General features: G+C 40.7%; 1 protein-coding gene across 1 annotated transcript in view; it reads left to right on the top strand.

The window, feature by feature from the left end:
• thada (THADA armadillo repeat containing) overlaps window positions 1-20,727 on the top strand; it is an 81,795-nt gene that overhangs the window by 35,970 nt on the left and 25,098 nt on the right. The window contains exons 29-31 of the mRNA XM_044045962.1: window positions 3,848-4,016; window positions 14,633-14,736; window positions 18,155-18,237. Of these exons, the coding sequence (XP_043901897.1) occupies window positions 3,848-4,016; window positions 14,633-14,736; window positions 18,155-18,237 (356 nt within the window). The remainder of the gene's footprint in view (window positions 1-3,847; window positions 4,017-14,632; window positions 14,737-18,154; window positions 18,238-20,727) is intronic.

Here is a 20,727-nt window from a genome sequence, read left to right as displayed (position 1 = left end):
ATTTATTCTTCTGTAATTTGTGGGACATCTCCTTCCAGAGTTTATCGGACTGATCCGGGACTTGGTCTGTCATCTTTTACTTCACATTATCAAATAAAGTTTGTAGTAGAATTAAACCTCAATTTCTTAATTACCGTCAATGAGTTTAATGGCAAATATCAAACACTTGATTAATTAATATTCAAGTACTTTAGTTTGCCAGACTTTTTTTTTTTTTTACAATACCACTGGGTGGCACCAAACCTGATTCTAACTAACCATTAAAAAGTCGCACAAAGGCCATTTTGGAAATGAGTAAAAGAGTGGTTGTATTTAGACTGCTACATATTCCAAAATTATTTTAACTGTCGACATTTGAAATTAGCCACATTCTTTGTTGCTAACACTTGTTCAGTTAAAACGCTCCAGTGTCTGTGGACGAAACAATTGTCCCAGTTCTTTGAAATTAAACCCAGATGAGTCTCATCCATGCCAGTCAGCAGTCTGCCTCCAGACCCCACAGGGGACGACCCTGTTTCTAAAATTACACCCCTCCAAACTGTCATTTCCTTTCGCAAAAGAGTTTCAATGGGACAAATTAGTGCAGATAGTTAACATATGGGCCCCAAATGGTGGCTGGCAAATGTGGAAAGTGAGGAATGGACGTGGATCTCGGTCATTAGACGTGTGGGTGTGTGTATGTGCACATAAACTCACATCTACAGCTCAGGAATGCAAACTGTTGTCTGTGTTTGATACAGGGTCTTTGCTTGTCTGGTTATAGGTGTATGTATGTATGCATGCGTGTGTGTGTGTGTGTGTGTGTGTGAGGGGTTGGGGGTGAAGGAGGCCTGCTCACAGCAGGTGGAAAAGCATTTGTTGACAATTGTTGACTTGTTGCTCCAAACAGCCTTCGCTGTTCTATTTTCCCCAGCTCTTACTCTGACCAGCAGTAGCTTTTTTTGACGAGCAATTTCCATCGCTCTGTTATAATCTAACTTGCTAGTAATTATTCGCAAGTAACGTTTTCCCCTTCCTCTCACTCTTTTTGTTTTCCTAGGTTTTTTTCTACAGCTATAAGTTGGTCTTTTAACTTCAGTTCATCCTCATTCTCTCACATGCTAAAGCCAAAAAAGCAAGCTTACTTTTCATCCCCACATACCACTGTCGTGATGGATAGGTGTTTCATATTTCTCTAGAACCTCCCGCTGAATTTTCCACACTGGAGCTGAGCCTCTTGTTTGGCCTATAAACAGTCTGCAATCCATACACACTTCATCTGCGTCTTTGACGTTTGTTATGCTTGCATAAATGCCAGTGTGTGTTTGGCTATGTACAGCACTCGGGGATTGCTCGCAATACATTTGTAGGCCACAGTTGTTGCCCTGAACTGAGACTCTCAGGCAATGCCTGTTCCTTGGCTTTATATAAATGCATATGTTTAGCATCAGTGTAGCCCTTTTCCGACATTAGATCTCTGCATATAATCTGAAGAATTGGGTCTGGTTATTGTCCGACTTTTGCTGTCTATATACTGTAGGACAGATGCAGCAGCGGTGATCTCTGGAGGATCCAGGCGTATTAGTGCTTAAAGTGCCATGCTGTTAGGTGGTGAACGTGATCAACATTGCCACTGTACCACCAACAGTTTGCTTTCCGCCTGCTTTAGATTTTCTTTACTTATAGTTTATGTAAGAAAAAAGTGGCCAAGTATGTAAAGACAAGTTACCACTGTGGGCTAAAGACTGAAAACCGTTTCTCTTCAGTCTACTGGATTATTTAGACATGTCTAAAATATGGCTCAATGATGCGCAGCAGCTTTATTTAGCATAACTCCTCCTCCAACCTCAAAATAAAAACGCTTAGTGCATTTTATTAGCGATTTAACCATTCACTCATGAATAACTGCACCAGCTCCTTCTCCACTGCTTTTGGTTTGCTACCTAGCTGAGATGTCTTTGTCTTGAAAATGTGTCTTCAAGACAAAAACACACAGAAAAGCGCTGCCGTGTTATTCAGAATCCCTAAAGATGAGGAAATGATGTAGAGAAGTAGATCATAAAGAAGAGCAGACTCCCGCGGGGGACTGAACATGTTGTTCCTTTACATTTTCTTTGAAAAAGAAGTTTGATACCATTTTGTTTACGTTAATGTTCTATACAAGTACTGAAGAACAGCAATTTTCATGACCTTTGGTTCCCAGTGAAGTGGATAGGCCAGAATGTGTGTGTGGCAGAACTCCCCCAACAGACACAGGCTCATACCCGTTGTTTTCTTGGATAGTACATTTCGTTTGGGCAGGTGTGAAAGCTCATCGAAACTCAAGCTGACTCTGGTCCGCCTGCAGATGTTGCTCTCCTTGTGACTATCCAGTGAACCAGAGAGAGGGAGTGAGGATAGCTCGCCGCGTCGCCTGCTGCTCATACTGGTCAGCTTCTTGTGAAAAACCAATTAGGTTTGAGCACCAAAGTAAAAACAGAAACCCCAAGACTGTATAAATTTGGTGTTGCTCCTTTGTTTGTTTTTGTGGCAAAGAAGCTGGCTGAAGGGGATTTTTCAGTCCTGGCCGATCGATGAGCCAGGTTTTCTTCTTCCTCGTGCATTTTTACTTCCTGGTCAGGGCTCGTTTCAGGCAATAGGTGCCCAAACGAGCAGCTGTTTTAACTGCATCACGTTGTCCAGGTGCCTTGGTCCGCTTACAAAAGTGCTGTGTGAAAGAGAACTAAACCAAATGCAGGTGTGGAATTTTTCAGCATTCCCCACCTAATCAAACCAAGTCCCCTGGACTATCCCTGTGTGAAACTGCCCTAAAATACTGGCTTCAATCTTATTGTATATTATAAGATTATATGACTGTTGTGTGGTGCTGGACAACTGCAAGTCACTTGGGAGTAGTTTGGATAACTATCCTTTTTAAACTCTTGTTGCATATCTTATATGTAGTCACAATTTATCTTCGCTAAATATATTAGATTTTCCATTGGGAATCATCTGGTCAGTGATCTTTGTGCTAAGATAATCAGCTGCTGTCTGCACATACAGACAGACAGAAGAGTTGTATAGATCACACTCGAAGCATATTATTCTGAGATGCTGAAGTACTCCTTTGAAACTGAAGCTTTGTGAAGCCTTGTTGGTATTTTCAGTGGGTTGATTTGCGGAGCTGCTCTGAAGTCTCTTGGAATAGCATACTTCCTTTAGTAGATCACACTCTCCCTCTGCCTCTTCTGCTCTATTTTACCCCTCCTTTCACCCCCCTTAGGTCTTGGTCATGTCCTTCTTTCTTATCAGCGATGGCAGTGTTATGACACTGGAGATGGAAAGACTTATCGGCTTGTAAACAAGGTTAATTTTAGCCCGGACTTGGGGTGACTGGCCACATTCTCCTTCACTAGTGAACACTGTAAATGACCGTGTGTGTGTGTGTGTGATACAGACATCTGTGTGTGGGCGAAAACCGAATGAAAGAGGTTATTTCCTGGCTGGTTAGGTAATGATTGGAAAATATTTGATTTTGGGATTATTGGTCGTCTGCTGGTCTAGGAGCTATTTTGCTTCTGATTTTCATCGTTGCAGTAAAAGTTTATGCAAAAACCAACTCAGACAGGGAGAAATGAGCAGGAAGAAAATGTGCTCTAGGTTTTATCACGACATAATGTATGCATAAAAAAAAAAAGATCACAAAGATCAACTGCCCATGACATAATGTGACTGGAGTACTAAAAAAACAAATTCATCATAATACGGACAATGCTTACAATGTTAACTCAAGCATACAACAGTTTTAAAAGATTATGACAGCAGCTTTTTTTTACTCTCCTAACACTAATGTTATTGTTGCTGGTTTCTGTGTCTGCATGTTCTGCAGATGTGGTCATTCTGCTGTGTATCGGACCAGAGAAATGGCAGCTCGGGCCCTCGTCCCCTTTGTGCTCGTCACCCAGGTGCCCTCCACGGTCCACTCTTTGCTACAGGAGCTTCCTCCAGAACCACGGCCCAGAATCCAACACAACCACATCCATGGGACTCTGCTTCAGGTCTGACCCCCCTCACATGTACACAATAATATATGTTCAGTTAATGTCTATTATGTATTTGTACATACCTTGAACCACAGTGTTCATGCGGAGGACTGACTACACTCTATGGGGCAGTGGTATCCTGCACGTCCTGTACGTGTATGTGCTAACGAAAGCTTTCATCTGCAATGACATTAGAGCTGAAACAGTTGAATCGATTATTAATCGGTTACTAAATGAATCGTCAACTACTTTGATAATGGATTCATCTTTCATTTGAAAGTTTTTTCATTATTAAAACAAGACTTCTGATTGTTGTAGCATCTTAAATGTGAATATATTCTTTCTTTCTTTGCTCCGTAAAACAAAGCAATCATTAAAATCGGACTCATTTTGGTTTGTGGACAAAACAAGACATTTGAGAATTATTATTTCCAGGTTTGACAAACACTGATACGTACATTATCAGACTGTTTTTACAAATTTGTGGTCGTGCAGACACACACTCCAGCCACTAGCTTATTACATGGTGCCATGTTTTCATCCTTCCCTGAAATGAGACCTTCATTTTGATTCAATTACGGATTCAATTAGTCAAGTACTTAGTAAGCCCGGTTGTGCCTTTCCTTTATTTTCGCATCTCAAATGCAGTGGAATGCTCCTTTTGTGGCCAAAACACTTAGAAGATGTAATTAAGTTCTTAACATGGTTTGTTATAGTCGCGGGAGATTTCTTTGTTCTGAAAAATCTACTTTCGTAATAGATGAAATGATTGTCCACGGCAAATTGAACCCCGTCCAAATGAAAATAAAATGTTGTCGTAAATTTGCGTTTACAACCTTTCTGAAGATGAAATGACCTCAGTTTATAAATGAGAATTTCATGAGCCTCCACCATCCACCCTCACACACACACACTCTAACCTGAAGCTTTATCCCAGTGTCTTAACCATCAAACAAACCTTTAAAGCTGTGACGAATGTCCTTACAGCCTTGGATTCAAACCAAAATGTGTCCACACAAGTAAAGTAAGACACACACACCCACACATGCACAGACAGTCTCTGTCAGTCCCACACAGAGCCTGTCCAGACAAGGCGGTTATCGCAGTGTAAATACCAGTGTTTAGTTCTGTCATCGCACTCTGACAAACGCAACCAAACAGTCTGCTGGTAATATCAACACACACAGAGGAAAAGAGGGATTGGGGGTTTCCCTGTCCTTTTTTATTGAATAACACTGATGAGGAGCAGTGGGAAGCACGGTGTGGAAGCACCAGGGCCGAGGGTTCAACAACACGAAGAATAGAAACTGCATCATTTTCTTCAGGACTTGATGGAGCACCTGCGGTTTGATAACGGTCTAAACCGCAGGGAGGTCTGCTGTGGAGTTAAAGGTTGATGATGAGGAGGAAAGGTGGGCCTCTTAAAGGATTAGAGGAGATTTGGGGGAAGAGAGAGGATTTTAGTTTGCGTTCCTGTCATGGCCTCCATGTGTGGAGCTTCCCCAGATGTCTCCTGATCTGTCTCTGCATTCGTCTCCTCTCATCCATCTGTGTTTCTCTGCTTTCTGTCTCCTCTTTTGGAAAAAAAAAACAAAAGTCAGGCTTAGTACATTTATGACTTCCTGTTCTTCTTGCTCTCTTTTGTCTTTTCTTCTCTTGGTCTTTTCCTTCAGTTGTCACATGAAATCATTAATGGACCTGTCAGGTAGCTGCTTTGTATGCATTTACAGCAGTTTAGTTACACAATGTGATTTACTGTACATACAAGAACACAAACCTCCACCAACACTTAACGCTGTATCTCACAATGTTGATGTTCATCTGCTTATCCAGATACTACTACTTTAAAATGTTATAAAAATTAGATTTGCCGATTTGTGGGAATCATTTTGACTTACAGACATGGAGGCAGACAGATGGCACTGAAAACATAACCTCCTTGGCTGAGGTAAACATAGGTCTTTAAATTTTATTCAGCACCGTGCAACCTGACAATCGTATCCACCCATTATAACCACAGGTTCCTTAGTTACTGTTGCTGTGTTTTTCTGGCCAACGTTATTGCAATGACAACACATTTTGGACACTTTCCAAGGGTTTGTTGTAGTATTTGTAGTTGTAGTATTTGGAAATGGGTTTTAAAAAAAATAAATAAGTTAGTTTTTTTTTATTAATCCCCTTAGGGAAAGTATTCCTCTGCATTTTGACCCATCCTAGAATTAGGAGCAGTGGGCTGCCACACTGAGTGGCGCCCGGGGAGCATTGGGGGGTTGGGTACCTTGCTCAGGGGTACCCCAGCCCTTTTTGGCCGGGTGGGGATTTGAACCGGCAACCTTCTGGTTACAAGTCAAGTTCCCTTTCCACTTGGCCACGGGCTACCAAATAGTGTTGCTTCTTTCTTCAGCGTTGACATAACTGAAGACACTCTGTAGCCAAAGCATTAGAGCAGTGAAATGAGAGTGAAAGATTAGATCGGTGCATTTAGGGAAACAGGATGAAACTTTTGAAGGTTTTGTCCATTTATTGTACTTATAGACTATATATAAATTCTTTCGGTTTCCTCTGTGAGGTTAATCACGTAGTACAAATAATTTGAATAGCCAATATGGAGTGATTCCACTGGTTGCAAAAAGAAGTCTTTTTGAATGAGTCTACATTTAATTTAGTTAATGGTCTCAATCACTAGTTTCAGTCCTTCGTCAGTAGCACTTATCTTCAAAATGTTTCCATTTAGAGGATAATAGACAATAATGTGTCATACAACAGTGTGACTGACTGCTGGTTTTATCCAACAGTGTGACTGGTTACTAAACTCCGAAACGTCTATATGGCACGAGCCAAATCCCAATTCTTGAGGCTTCAAAACGGGCGTTCACATTCAGAGAGTTCTTATGGGTGACGTCACGACTGGTTCCCACTTCATTTTATGGCATGTAGTAGCTCTGTTTCTGTTCCCCTTCAGTTTGTGTTCCTGATCATCCAACACATGACACTGGCACAAAAATTCTTTCCTTCCACAGCAGACTGTTAAACCTCACACATACTTCACAGTTACAGGATTTATGAATAATAATCTCTGCTGTTGGCCCAAAAGGGAGACTGAAACATTCACTTTTCCACTAAGTGTCTGTGTTTGATGAGAAGGCCGTGTGCTAAGTAAGAAGCAAATTAGCTTAGCTTATCTCAACGTAAAGACTGGTAACATGAGGACTTGTCCAGAGACAATCATGTTTGTCCACTAGCATCTTTAAAGCGCATTTGTGTAACTTTTGTATATTAAAAAACAAAACAATGAGCGACAGGATGAGGTATTTGATCTATGACTGACAATGTTGAATATTTCTCTTTTTTTCCCATGGCATTGTAGTAAAATAAAGTAAAATTTCTAGTGAGGCACAACCTTGTCTACTATTTAATAACTATAAAAATACTTTTTTCTGTCATGAACTAAAATGAGTAGCCACTAGTGCAGTACCTGTTCAATATGAGCCTGTTTTGTATATGTATATGTATATGTGTATATATATGTATATGTGTATATATATATGTATATATATGTATATGTGTATATATATGTATATATGTGTATATATATATATATATATATATATATATGTATGTATATGTATATATATATGTGTGGTGTGCATTGTCGGCACTAGATGTATGTGCTCTATTTGCGTCTCTCTCTGTGTTTGTGTGTGCACTGAATCAACGATGATGAACACACACACAAACGCACAGATACACACAAGTTACACAACCTCAGCTAACACTGAGTATAATCAAATTTCAGACTTGTCATTATCAACTGTTAATTTCACATAATCCAACCATCATGGTTTATTTTGAGTTGTAGTGGAGGAAAATGTTTGATCCCCCATGAATGGCTTCTATAGCCTGCATGTCTTCATGTATGTATGTTCACTGTCATCTCATACATAGTAACAACCTCCATCCTGAACAGATAAACTAGGTCAATTTCTTATCAGTTTCCACTTACTATCATTTATGTATTTTCAATAAACCAATAAAAAATTAATTTACTCTGTTTTTCACTAAAGGAACCTGAAAATATCAGAGACTGAACCTGACCCGAGACTGCCAAACATTTCTGTCCGATTTCTTGACCCGACAGGTCCCAATGGGCTCAGGTCAGGTGTCCGTGCTATAATCTGCACACACCATCCGTACTCGTGCTAAAGATAGCAGGTGAAGGTTGTAGGGTGAGGGCATCGTGGAGATAATGGAGGCAGATATTTGAGGAGTGTTTGCTGTGGGAAGAGGCGTTGGACAGTTATAGCAGAAGCTGCAGAGCTGTATATCGCGAAGGGGTCTAAACAGGGTACAACAGAGATAGAGGTCTACAGTGTACATGGGGAGAGGAGCGTCTTGCACTCACTGTTACAGACTGAGAAGATAGTGAGTGTGCATAATAGGAAGTGTATGTTAAATGGACTGTGGTAAAGTTAACAGACTTGGTGTGTCTGTGTGTTTATGCTGAGATGATGAGGACATTGTGTTTAGCCTTGGGAGAGAGCTCATGTATGTAATAGTGTGGGTCTCTGTGTGTGTTTGTGTGTGAGAGCGAGACAAACAGGTAGCAGATGTTTCTGCTGGAAGGAGGAATGACTTCCTCTGTTATAGTCAAAGAAACAAATGTGAGTGGGCCAAGTTTAGAGCTGGGAACCATCAGCGCTCCTGAAGCAGAGGCTGTACCACCCTGCTGACTTTCTCACACACAGTGAAGATGTCTGTGTTTCCATCCAACTCCACGTCCCACTCCAGCGACTACTTCTGTATGTTGCACATCCTGTCATTGTGAATTAGGGCTGGTTATCCTTACTGATTCCCTGAATTTGATTCCGATTCACAAGTTCCCCATTCGATACAATTTTCAGTTTGATATTATTCAATACTGAATAAGATTAATGTTTATATTTATGGTATAATCATTGATTTCTAAGTCGTTAAATGAATTCACTTTTTTTAATATGGTACAGTTCAGTTTGGACGTGGACTGCATACATGCCCTCTTTTCTCATAAGAAGAAAACAACAGTGAGGTTCTGAGGACTCAAACAGAGTAACAATCAGGACACCAAACCATCTGAAAAGCAGCGTGTGAAAGTATTTATGGTTCTATGTTAACTAATTTCTGCAGCCCTTGTCTATGTAATCCTGAGGAAAACCCAGGTGTTAAATTCTGGTGTCAGACCGTGACGGCACCCACAGGAATCTGAACTCTTGTTCTGAAGCCTTGAGAAACTCCTATTGGTCCACCAGCTGTCAATCATATTTACCATTATTTTAACACGTCTGCTTTTGAAAATATTAAACTAGCGATTGGGACCATTAACTCCTCAAAAATAATTGAAATCAAGCATAAAGTAGGTTAATTTTCCCCACAGATTTCCATTCAAACTTTCATCTTTTTTCAACAAATGGAGTTGCCCCCTGGTGGCTGGTCAGTATGTTTTCACTGACTGTTTGGCTTTAGGAGGAATCTGGACCTGATACTGGGGTGGTTGCTGCAACACTGAAGCAAAGGAGAACAGCAGTGGAAGATTCAAATGAATTAATTCAATCTATTAATAGCCCAGCCCTATATTTAATAACTGAAAATACAAGTCACTGACTAAACACTCTAGATCAGTGATAGCTGTTAGAATAAAGAGCTATATAACACATATTTTAACTGAAGTATTTCACTGACAGCGCTTTCAACGATCAACTAATGAATGAGTGAATTTATTTATTTGATAATCTGAACATACATAATAATTACTGACGCCTTATACAACGTCATCCTGAAGGTAGAGTTCTACATACCACCTTCTCGAGTTCATCACAGCATTGGAGCTGATACAGTTGAGTCTGCTTGTTTTACAATGTAAAAACAAATTCTTTTACGTGTTAAGCCAAGTGGGGGAAAGAAATCCAGTGAAGTTTTGTTTAACATTTCAGATGAAGAAACAGGGAGTCAACTCCACTTCCTGTCGTTGAAGTGGTCGACGTTTTATTGCCTTAGGAAATGCTCACACTAGTGGTGGCAAGGGGCGTACTCACTGTCAGCCGCACACACACACACTGCTCTCACTGCTGACATAAAAATACATAATACGTATAATACATAATGGTAGAGGGGGCTACTCCTCCCCAGAGGCTCTTTGAGATGCACTGGTCAAACATGTTGTATCACAGACATACACATGCCACTTAATTGCTCGGTTGCGGCATCCATGTTCATATCCTTATGTGAGGGAGTGTGACTTGGTGTCTCAACTGCATATGGAAGCTTTTGTTTGTGCAAGAATGTGGCTATTTAAAGTACGCAAGCGTGTTTATTTCTTTTTATATTTAGCCCCTGGATCTCTTTTTGCCTAATTGGGCGCGTCCACACTTTGCCTAACCCCTATTCGGTTTTATGTGAATGCCGATTTATATGTTTCTTTGTGCATGTGTTTTACTGGACTGAACCACGAATTGGCGTGCAATTATTTGCACTTGCTTTGCACGTGCGTGTGTGTGCGCGTGCGTGCGCACTTGCTGCCGCGTGTGGTCAGTCTGTGGTTGCGGCAGTGGGAGGGACAGCAGGGCAGGCTGATAACAGAGTCTGAAGGGACCTCACATCCACCACCACTATTTTTACCAGGACCAAAAGAGGCATAAGCATTTTAATGCCTCACTAGAAAACAAATCAAACGAATGTTCATATATATACATATGAACATTTGTTTGATTTGATTTCTACATAAAGTTGCAACCCCAACGTCTAGAGCAGGGGTGTCAAACTCATTTTTGTTCAGGGGCCACATACAGCACAATTTGATCTCAAGGGGGCCGGACCAGTAAAAATAGTAAAATAATAGCATAATAACCTATGAACAACAAGAACCCCTTTGTTTTTTCTCCTTTGTTTTACATTTACTGAAGGATAATTTTACAAAACATGAAATTTCTTGAGAAATATAAGTGCAATTTCAACAATATCATGCCTAAATTTACTATTTACACAGCACACTGGATCTATAAAAGGCACAAACATTTAGTCACGGGTATCTGGAGCATTTGACATTACGTTTAGATCAGTGTGAAATTTTAACAAATTCATCCTGTGGGCCGATTGGACCCTCTGGCGGGCCGGTTCTGGCCCCCGGGCCGTATGTTTGACACCCCTGGTCTAGAGGGTGGAATGTTATTGTAGTCATATATTAGAGGTAATAAGTCAATATTAATGATGGATTATAGAGAGGTCTCAGGTAAAACCTTTTGCTATTCGTTATAACCCTCTAGTATCATAACAATGTCATTTAGAGCAGAAAATATATTAATATTAAGGGCAATAATTAAAAGAACAAGGTTGTTTGGCCCCTGAGATGCAATGTTGGTCAGAATTACTGGACTTTCACTAACTGTGCACGTTTAATTTTCTTTAACAGTAAGCTAATTCACTTTTTATATATTTCAAGTGTGTGTAAGTTTGGTTCAAATTTGAAATCATTCTCACGATAAACGTCTGCAGTTGTAGTAGTTGTGGCAGCTCTGTGCTGCTGTCTTATCTTCTTCTATTCATTTAGCTTGATCCGATCCCAACATCTCCTCCCACATGGGGTGTGTGTTTAGTACTCTTGTCTTTTTTGGGGGAGGAACAGGGAGGCTGCATTTTTCTATAAATATTCCAGTTTTCTCTGTACTGGGCTGGATTGAGCTGGTTCAGCCTCCCAAGCCGGGACTTCCCAACCCGATGGATGAGGTGTAACTGTGGAGTGCATGGAGAGGAAATGAAGACATAAGGCTTCTGGTTCCAGTGTGTTCTGGTTCAGTGATGGAACCAGAGCCTGCCTGGTGTTTTACATATGGTTTGCCGTTTTATGGAGGGAAAACAACAACATAAAAACACATCTGTATGTTTCTGTGTAATTGCATGAAACAACACTGGACCCTATGTTTTACATAATCTACATTTCAATTAAAAAATTGTTAAATCAGTAATGATAAAGTTCTATGAGTGGATGAAAAAGAGTTCTTGTTGAGTTCAATGTCATGTCAAAATGGACTGTGTTATCATAAACACACATCTGAGGCCATATTTGATTAGGAAAAATCGTCCTTAATCCAAGCCTCTTTTTTGGATTTGTTCAGTAATGCCAGACTTATTTGAGGTTATTTTAGGTCAGTATCATTGTATTGAACAACCCAGTTGATGGTACAATGCTGGAATAATTAGCTTTTCTCTTGTCCGTCAGAGGATGCATGAAGAGATCACTGTGTCAAACGTGTAGATTTCTCCACACTTGAGCTATGATTTGGAAATTGGCCAAACCTGGTTGAAGCTCACTCTGAACATTCCTTGGAATTTTTTGTTTTGTGGCATTTAGGGAAATGACTGTGAGTCGAGGGAAGAGGCAGGTCCAAGTGTGACCAATTCTGCAGAACCTGTTTTTTTGACAATGGAATTGCTTGGGTTCAGTATTTGGTTTGGGTTTCAGCTCCAACTCTGACTCCTTGTCGGTGGAAAAGCCCTTAGAGAGTGACAGCGAAAGAAAGACGGATATAGGGGTGTGGAAGCTGTTTGTGTGAGCCAGTGGGTGTTGCCTGGGTGTGGAGACTGCTGGAGAAGAGAAGAGGCTGGCCAGGTCTCAGTGGCCAGGCTTGGTGCTACGTGGTCGGCCTGGTTTTTCCCCACGTTGCCTTCCCTGCATGGCGTAATGAATGGCTTCCTACTGGTCTGTGGCCGTGGCCCCGGCTTAAAGAGTATACTTACCAAGGCCCAGAATACACACCCCAGCCAGCCAGCCTGTGTCCTGGCCTCTGAACACTCCCAACCACCAGTCCACCTGCTACAAACTAGTGCACTCTCGCTGTCACATTAGCCACAATGAAAAGAATGATTTGATCTTCAATGGGAAAGTGTTTTGATCGCTGCTGTCGCCACAAGCTGTGTCGTCTAATGTCACACATGTATTTCACACGGGTTAGAATCCAAGTACAAGGAAGGCCGATGCTCTGTAACAGAAGGGATGATGTTCACCGTCTCCCCTTAAAGGCAAAGTTCGGTTTACCGCCTAGTAGTTTTTAAAATTGCTTGTCTGGTTGTCGGTCTCCACATTATGGTTACATTCACGTCTATATGTTTTAGTTTTAAAATGGCATTTAAATGAAAACAATATCCATCCAGATGAGCATTTCACCGTTAGTAGTAATCAACGTTGATACAAACACATCTGGAAATACTTCTCATATGACCGTTCACATACAGTGAGCATGCATGTGCCAGTATAAATAGGAAGTCTTTTTGTAGTTGGTTGCTTAGTTGCAGAAAATAAAGCAAATTAGAAATGGCAATGGCTGAAAGTAACATTGGGGTTTTCTGTTCTTGGATCTAAGACAAGTTGAAAATGTTACTGACAGTAAGCATTAGTAATGCTCTGCATTTGCCACTAATAAGAACTAATAAGAACATGGAAGCATCACCATTTCCAATGTTTCTGTCCGTGACAAATTCTGCCCCCGGTATTTTCAAACTAAAACAGGCCAGTGGCAGTTTTAAAAATCGGTATTAACGTAAACATAGTGAATGAAATGTACTCTAAATTAAACATTTGCTTCTGTGTTGGTGCGTATTCCAATTCATACAACAACAGCTGGGATATACCAAGACATGTCATCAGTCTATGACAGGGTTGAAGTCAGGATTTATTTTGCTGTGAGGTTAAACTCTTACCTATGATGCAACCAAATACATACACTGAAGGAGTATTAACCTTGGTTTGAAGACTTTTGGTTCCACCATTTGAGCTTTTTGATACAAAGACCCTTCTTTAATGGGTGAGTGTATATGTGGCAACATTAATGAGAAACTGATCTGGCTCATGTGTGAATGATGGTGCTTAGTGTTGGATATCGATGCCGACTTCCTGAATTAATTTGATTCCAAACACAATGTCTCGATTTGATTAAATTAGAATTTTGATTTGATTCAGTATCAGTTCATTTCGAGATATTTCAAGTTTCTGTACCAATTTTACTCGGTTATGAAAGAGATTTTGACTGATTCTGCAAATTGAATAAAAATGTATGTATATAACCTCTTAAACCAAAGGAACTGACAGAAAAGTAGTTACATTTGATATTATTATGACCATATTCATAATGACCATATAGCACAACTCTGCAGTACAGTTGTAGATTCAAACTCTAAACCTGTTCAAGTTCCAAAAAAAAAATTCATCCTACGATTGCCGTCAGACATTTTTAAGTAATTAACAAGTTGCTCAGCAGAGGGTGCTGTGAGCGCAAAACAAAACTGCCCTCCTCAGTGAACAATGGCAGCAACAAACATATTTCTGGTTCTACACCATAGCTGTAGTTTAGCTGTTAGATTAACCGGAGCTAACAACTCATGGTCACGCAAGACTTTTGTATTGTATTGTATTCATAGTCTTGTGTGATGTTGATAGTCTAAATAACATATAAAAAGATTGATCCAAGGTTTTTACGAATCGGTATCTGTTACTCAAAATGTAAATGGCTGTGAATTGGAAAATGTAATGTTTTTATTACCAGCCCTATTAGTGCTCATACACAAAGGTTTAATTGTGTCTGTGTACTGTATTTCTGTGTTTACAGGTGCTGTTTCTCCTGCGCTCCTACCAGACTGACTCACACAGACCCCTGCCAGCAGGAAATGGCATCAGCAAGGCCCTCACTCAGCGCTTGTGGCTCGCCTCTCGGTAATCCTAGACACACTCGCACGCACACGCACAGATAAGCATCCTTCCTTCTCTCCCAACTCCCTCACCAGAAGAATAGCTCCTTGTCCCAGTGTTCATCCCCTCCTTGGCTGTGTCCGCTTCATGTCCTGCCCAGGCTTTGATTTCAAAGAGACCGTGTGCCGTCCCATCCACACACCCGTACACACACACCTCTGGCCCCTCTCACCCAAGACCGAGACCTTAAGATGGGGCACAGATATTGCCCCCTCCTGCCTGAATGAGGTCAGGCCCAGGTCTCCAGACTCCACCGTGCTGTGGCCTATAACAGATAACACTGGGTTCCGGAGTTCGCAACACAAGCCCTGCTAGCTCCGCTTGGTTGCACTGATGAGCCTTTATTAAAATGACGGGGTGAATTCTTGCTTACCGGAGCACATCCACAGAGCAGTCTGTTTGATCGTACAGCTCCACACAGCTCCACACTCACATCCAAGGACATCACAGGTCAGAGGTTCTCCGTTTTTGGAAAATCTGCCTCGCTCGTCCAGAACACCACTAATTTGAAATGGTCACCTTCCAAAAAGGACGGAATGCATTGTTCAAATGGTGAGAGTCACCGTTCGGTTTTGGCCTCACACTCGCTGTGTGTTGTCATTTGGGACTTTTGTCTGGCTCAGAGAAGGCGTCGACGTAACGCTGACTGCCGGCACTCGCTTGCACTCACTGCAGCTGACTTAGTGGTTGGGTGGTGCTGCAGCAGACTCATTACCAATTAGAACATCCCCACTGTATTATTTGGAGTGTGATCTGTCGATTCAAGCTTTACATGTACATACATTTAACTCACATTCATTACTTCAAATGACTAATATTTTCTCAAATATGTTGTCATTTAAGATACATGAACAATCCCCTTGCCTCTCTTCTAGTACGCATGTACTGTGTGTGTCCTTTTTAATCTCTTTTTTGAGTAAGATTTGAGTCATAGATAGATTATGGGTAGGGTTAGACTTTGTTTAGACTGTCCAAATAAATGGAAGTCAATGCCGTGTAATAAGAAGATTAGTTGCACAAACCTGTGTGTGTGTGTGTCGTGTGGATTTGTGCGAGGGGATGTGCGTGTTATTAGTATCTGATGAAAATATGACGTCAAGATCACACACTGTGGCCCTTGTTCTCACACTTTCACAGCGTTGCGGCCGAGTGCACACACTTCTCTCTGCCCACACACGCTACTTCACTTCACACACACATTAGGCTGCATGCATGTAATTTCTGGCAACATCCACAACTAATGTAACAGTAGTAATTCTTCTGCTAATGCATGAGTCGTAGCGTAAGTAGTTCATTGCTTATATTTAAAAAAAATGATATGAAATTATATTTATAAAATGATAGTGAGCAAATACAACTGGTGCCTTGATCATATGTCCGGGGGCATTTCATGTGATGAGTCCACGATCTTTGCTTCAAATTTCTCACCACTTCTGCTATAAGCTGTTGACTCAGTGATGACAGTAGGTTTTTGTTTGAGTTGTCAACATGATATAATTCCAATTTATCATCCAGTCATGTGCTAAGAAAGATGTTGCTGTTCGTCTGTTGTTTATATGTGTCTCTTTTTAAAAAAAAACAACAACAACTTGTCCAGCGTTTGGAAGTAACCGAGATTTGAAATCTGCGTTTTAAGTGTGTGCTGTCCGAGCTGGGCAGTCATAATGATTAGATTAGATTACATTTTGACTTAGTTTAGTTTAGGCTGTTTAGTTTAATTATTCATCAGTGACAGTTTACTAAATAAATTAATCTTAGCAAGAGAAAAGATGCTATTTTTTTTTTTTTATTATTATTTTTTAAACAGATTTAGCTACTAGCTACGAGGGTAAGCTGAAAAGCTCACGGGCTGACTAAGAAGGAGTAATGCCAGAGCAATGAAATTCCTGAAATTCACAAAAATGTGCAGCATGTGCCTCGACCGGTTGGGGTGAAAAGGAAAATGTGGGACAGAGGAGAGGTGGGGGACCAAAAAGGGAAAGAGGGAGGTGAGTTAGAGACAGAAGAGAGAGACCTGGAGAGGATGTATAACAGTATCAAGTTATAGGTTATATTCATGCTACACGACATTCAGTCCTACACTAGGGAATGATGCTGCAGCTTTGTCAACTGTGTAATAGTGGGCAGGTGAATTCAAGAGGAGGAGGGAGAACCTTACATGTGACCCAATATCCAAATGTCCTGCCACAGACACCAACCAAGAAAACACTGACTGTGTGCACCACATGGTGATGGATGACAGACGTTTGACTATTTGTCAGACAGCTGATGAGTGGATGAGTGTTGGGTCCACCACTTCGAGCCACAGACAAAAAGGCATTGCATGCTATGGAAATGTCTTCTGTTGAGGACTTTTATTTGACTATCAGGATGACAGCTTCTCTACCAAGGACATCCAAGCGAGGCAGCATCAATGGGAGAAGAATTTAGACTGCAGCAGAAAAGATGTTGAAAAATAAACCACATTTGGTCAAATTTGACCATCGCATCACGGTCAACTCATGAACCTTTCAGCCCACCCTCATAATCTTAACTGTATTCCACAAGCAGGTGAACATACACAATAAAATACAGAGCATACACACAGATACGAGCACATGCAACACACACACACACACACACACACAGTATAAGATGCAGAGAAAGATTTTCACTTCTCAAGTGTGGACGTCTGTGCAGGTTTTTAGTTTAGTTTAAGAGTAGGCCACTAAGTCAGAATTTCCAATCCAATCCAATCCAACTTTATTTGTTAAGCACTTTAAACAAACCACAATGGACCAAAGTGCTGTACAGAATAAATAAAAGGCATAATAATAAAAGGTTCAAAATTAGATAAAACAGCTTAAAATAAATTTGAATCATAAAATACAATAAGAAGTAGCAGCCATACAATAAAAAAACAAAAAATTCTATTCAAATTAAAATATGTAAAATAAATAAAACCAAACGTCTCATGAAGTGTCAAAGGCCAAAGAGAAAAATTTAACTAATGCAATGCATCTTTGATACAATAATGTATTGTACATGAGTTAAGAGTTAAAAAAAGAAAAGCGGGAGGTCTGATCAGGTCAAGAACATTAGCGAAAGAGATCACATTAGAACTCACAATCAATGAATTCATTCAGTTTTGCATCATCAGTGACCTAATTCAGGAGTTTGGGTAAAGACATGAGTCTGTTTCTGAACAGTTTAAAGTGGAAAATAGATAATCAATGACTGGAGGCTGTAGTGTTAACCTCAGTAACTCAGTAAGAACTTCCGCACCATTTTCCTTGAAGAGCCTCAACTATAAAAGTGAACAAAAACTTTCTTATTAAAAACTTGTACAAAAAATGTTTTCTTGCTAAAATAAACACAATTTTTGGTTGTTTTCACTTTATAGACATAACAGCTGTGTGGTGACCAGAGGAGCCTTTCTGGATGTGCTGGTTTGCCTGTGTGGGTCGAAGATCACTCTTTTGGAAGGTGAGTAGTTACTGTGCGGTAACCACGTTCAAGATAATTTCATGTTTAATAAAAAACTGCCCACTTTCATGGAGCAGGGGGAAAAAAATATATATCATCATCATCCTCTCTTTCTATTTATGCTCGCATCATTTGACAAGAATTTGATATGAAGTTTCCAAGAGATGCACCAGTGTCCAAAGCAGCTTCTTAACTCCTGCAGGTTAATCCACTTCTGGATACTTCAATAGTTTCCGGTACTTTGAGTATAATTTACTAAAATATGGCTGAACACACTGTTTTCCAAACAGTCCCAACTCATCCTGTTACAAAGCACCTTTCACAAAGCAGAATGACTTAATGTAGAAGAATCATTTTAGCTCAGTGAGCAGTAAATAAGCAATGAGCACTCGCTCTGTAGCTACTAATGGGAACCGTGTAAGTGTGTCAGTGAACTGAGAAGACGGATTAAAATGTAAAATACAGTCCGTAAAACTGTAAAAACCTAGTTATAGTATAAATTGAATGTAGGACTGGTGAAGTTAAAATCTGTTGTTTTTTTGTTACACATCAGTTCAATAATACTACTACTTTTGTTACTTTTGGCTCAGTTTTCTCTCCGCTGCACTATGGTCCCTCTTGTTTAGAGATTATCTTAATAAAAGTTAATGCTGATAAATAAAATCATCACTTAACGGCGACTATTTATGTCACTGACTCTAATCTCAGGTTGATTTGAAGAATATTTGAAAGGTAATGGTCGGTCATTTGTTTTTCAGAGGGCTTTTGGCCTCTCTGGAGTTTGACATAAGTGCTCACACAGACTTTTGCTGATGTCAGCCAGTTGCTGGGGAGTTTCTAAGCTCAGGAAGCAGCAACTGTGTTCCCTCCATTTGCTGCGAGTCTGACAACGTGTACGCCTGAACGGACAAACGCTGCGACGTTTGTCGGCATGGCTGTCAGCGCTGATCTCCATTTAGACGGGCGGTTGACAGAAGTTGGCTTCATGACTTGGATGATTCAGAGTAACCCCCACCCCATTCGTACGTGTGTGTGTGTGTGTGTGTGTGTGTGTATGTGCGTGAGACGTATGCGAGTTAATATCTGTGTATGTGGTGGGGTTGTGCGGGGGTCTGCACAGCGGAGGAATGTGAAACCAAAGGAGAGCGATCTCTGACAGATGGTGGGATTGTGCCTATGACCCAGTTTATAGAGGAGTCCTGTACGGAGAGGCAGAGAGAGAGAGAGAGAGGAGGGGGGAGGCACTTAATGTTTTCGGTTGGCCATGTGCTGAGCACATGTTCGCCTTGACAGTGGAAATACCGGAGATTTCTCAAAACAAGCCTGTAGATTGAGGGCTCAGCCTGGCCCGACTTGGCTCTGCTTCTTACATAACTAAACAAGTACCCTTTAGCTTACACACCTCTAATGCCTATGTCTATTATTATCATAAGTCTGTCTTTGGCATCATTTCTCGCCCTCTCTCTGGTGGGGTTTCAGATGTCTTGTAAAGCTCTTAAGAGCGCTTGGCACCAGGGCCAAAGGTGAACAATTGGCTTTTTCAATATTACTTCTTCCCCTGCTTTTAACTGGCACCCTGAATTATATAGGAATTGTGTATTTTACCAGCTGATTCCTCCCCTCTGAACACAGGTCTGTGTGTGTTTTGCATGCGCATGTGTTACTCTGCCCTGGGCCTTTGATCCACGCGGACTCATAAAAAAAAGCCCCCACCGTTCATTGCTTCAACTCGACCTCCGGCAGTCTTAGGTTTCTCTGCCAGTAAAATGAGAAGAAACTAGGAAGAGAGGCCTGACACAATATGCAGGGGAAAAAAAATCAGACGGAACGGTGAATTTGTTGGAATTTCATGTGCTGTCATTAGTGTGGTATCAGTCAATGACAAGTCACTCTTCTTCTGTCTGAGAATCTGGAATCAGCCTCGATTTCATTTCCTGTTCAGTCTTCAATTGTCTGATTTAAAACAAACTTAAAATATCATGGCGGCCTCTCTGTAGCTCATACACTCATACTTGGACAGCGACTCATAGCACTGTGTTTTTACCACTGGTCACCATTTTGCTTGTAAACAAGTAAACAGTCAACATGCTAAAAAGAAACACTAAAAAATATACACAATCCCATCAGTCTGGCTACTATACATGTGCAATATGTCGGGATCTGATGGTGAGATGGCCTTGAAGAAATCCTGTCCTCGAAGTGTAATTTGCTTTAACAGGAGTAAAAAAAGTGTGTTGCCATAATTTACTTGTAGTATCTTTAGCAAAAGCGATTGATGTTCATCTGTGACAGCTCGGTAAGCCATATTCTTCCATATTTGGATGCACTCATTTAACTTTTAAGATGTCATTCTTGGTCATAAATATGCACTAACCGCTGCAATCCAGTGTCGAGAGAAGAACCGTGTACGCCTCCTTTTCTGACTTAAGGGAGTTTGTTTTTGTTTCTTTCTTTTTTTTTACTGTAATTCTGTTTTCAAGTTTACCTCTA

This window comes from Solea senegalensis, linkage group LG15, assembly GCF_019176455.1.
Source record: "Solea senegalensis isolate Sse05_10M linkage group LG15, IFAPA_SoseM_1, whole genome shotgun sequence".
NCBI classification, from domain to species: domain Eukaryota; kingdom Metazoa; phylum Chordata; class Actinopteri; order Pleuronectiformes; family Soleidae; genus Solea; species Solea senegalensis.
Note: the sequence above shows the minus strand (reverse complement) of the source record. Positions and strands in the feature narration are given on the sequence as shown.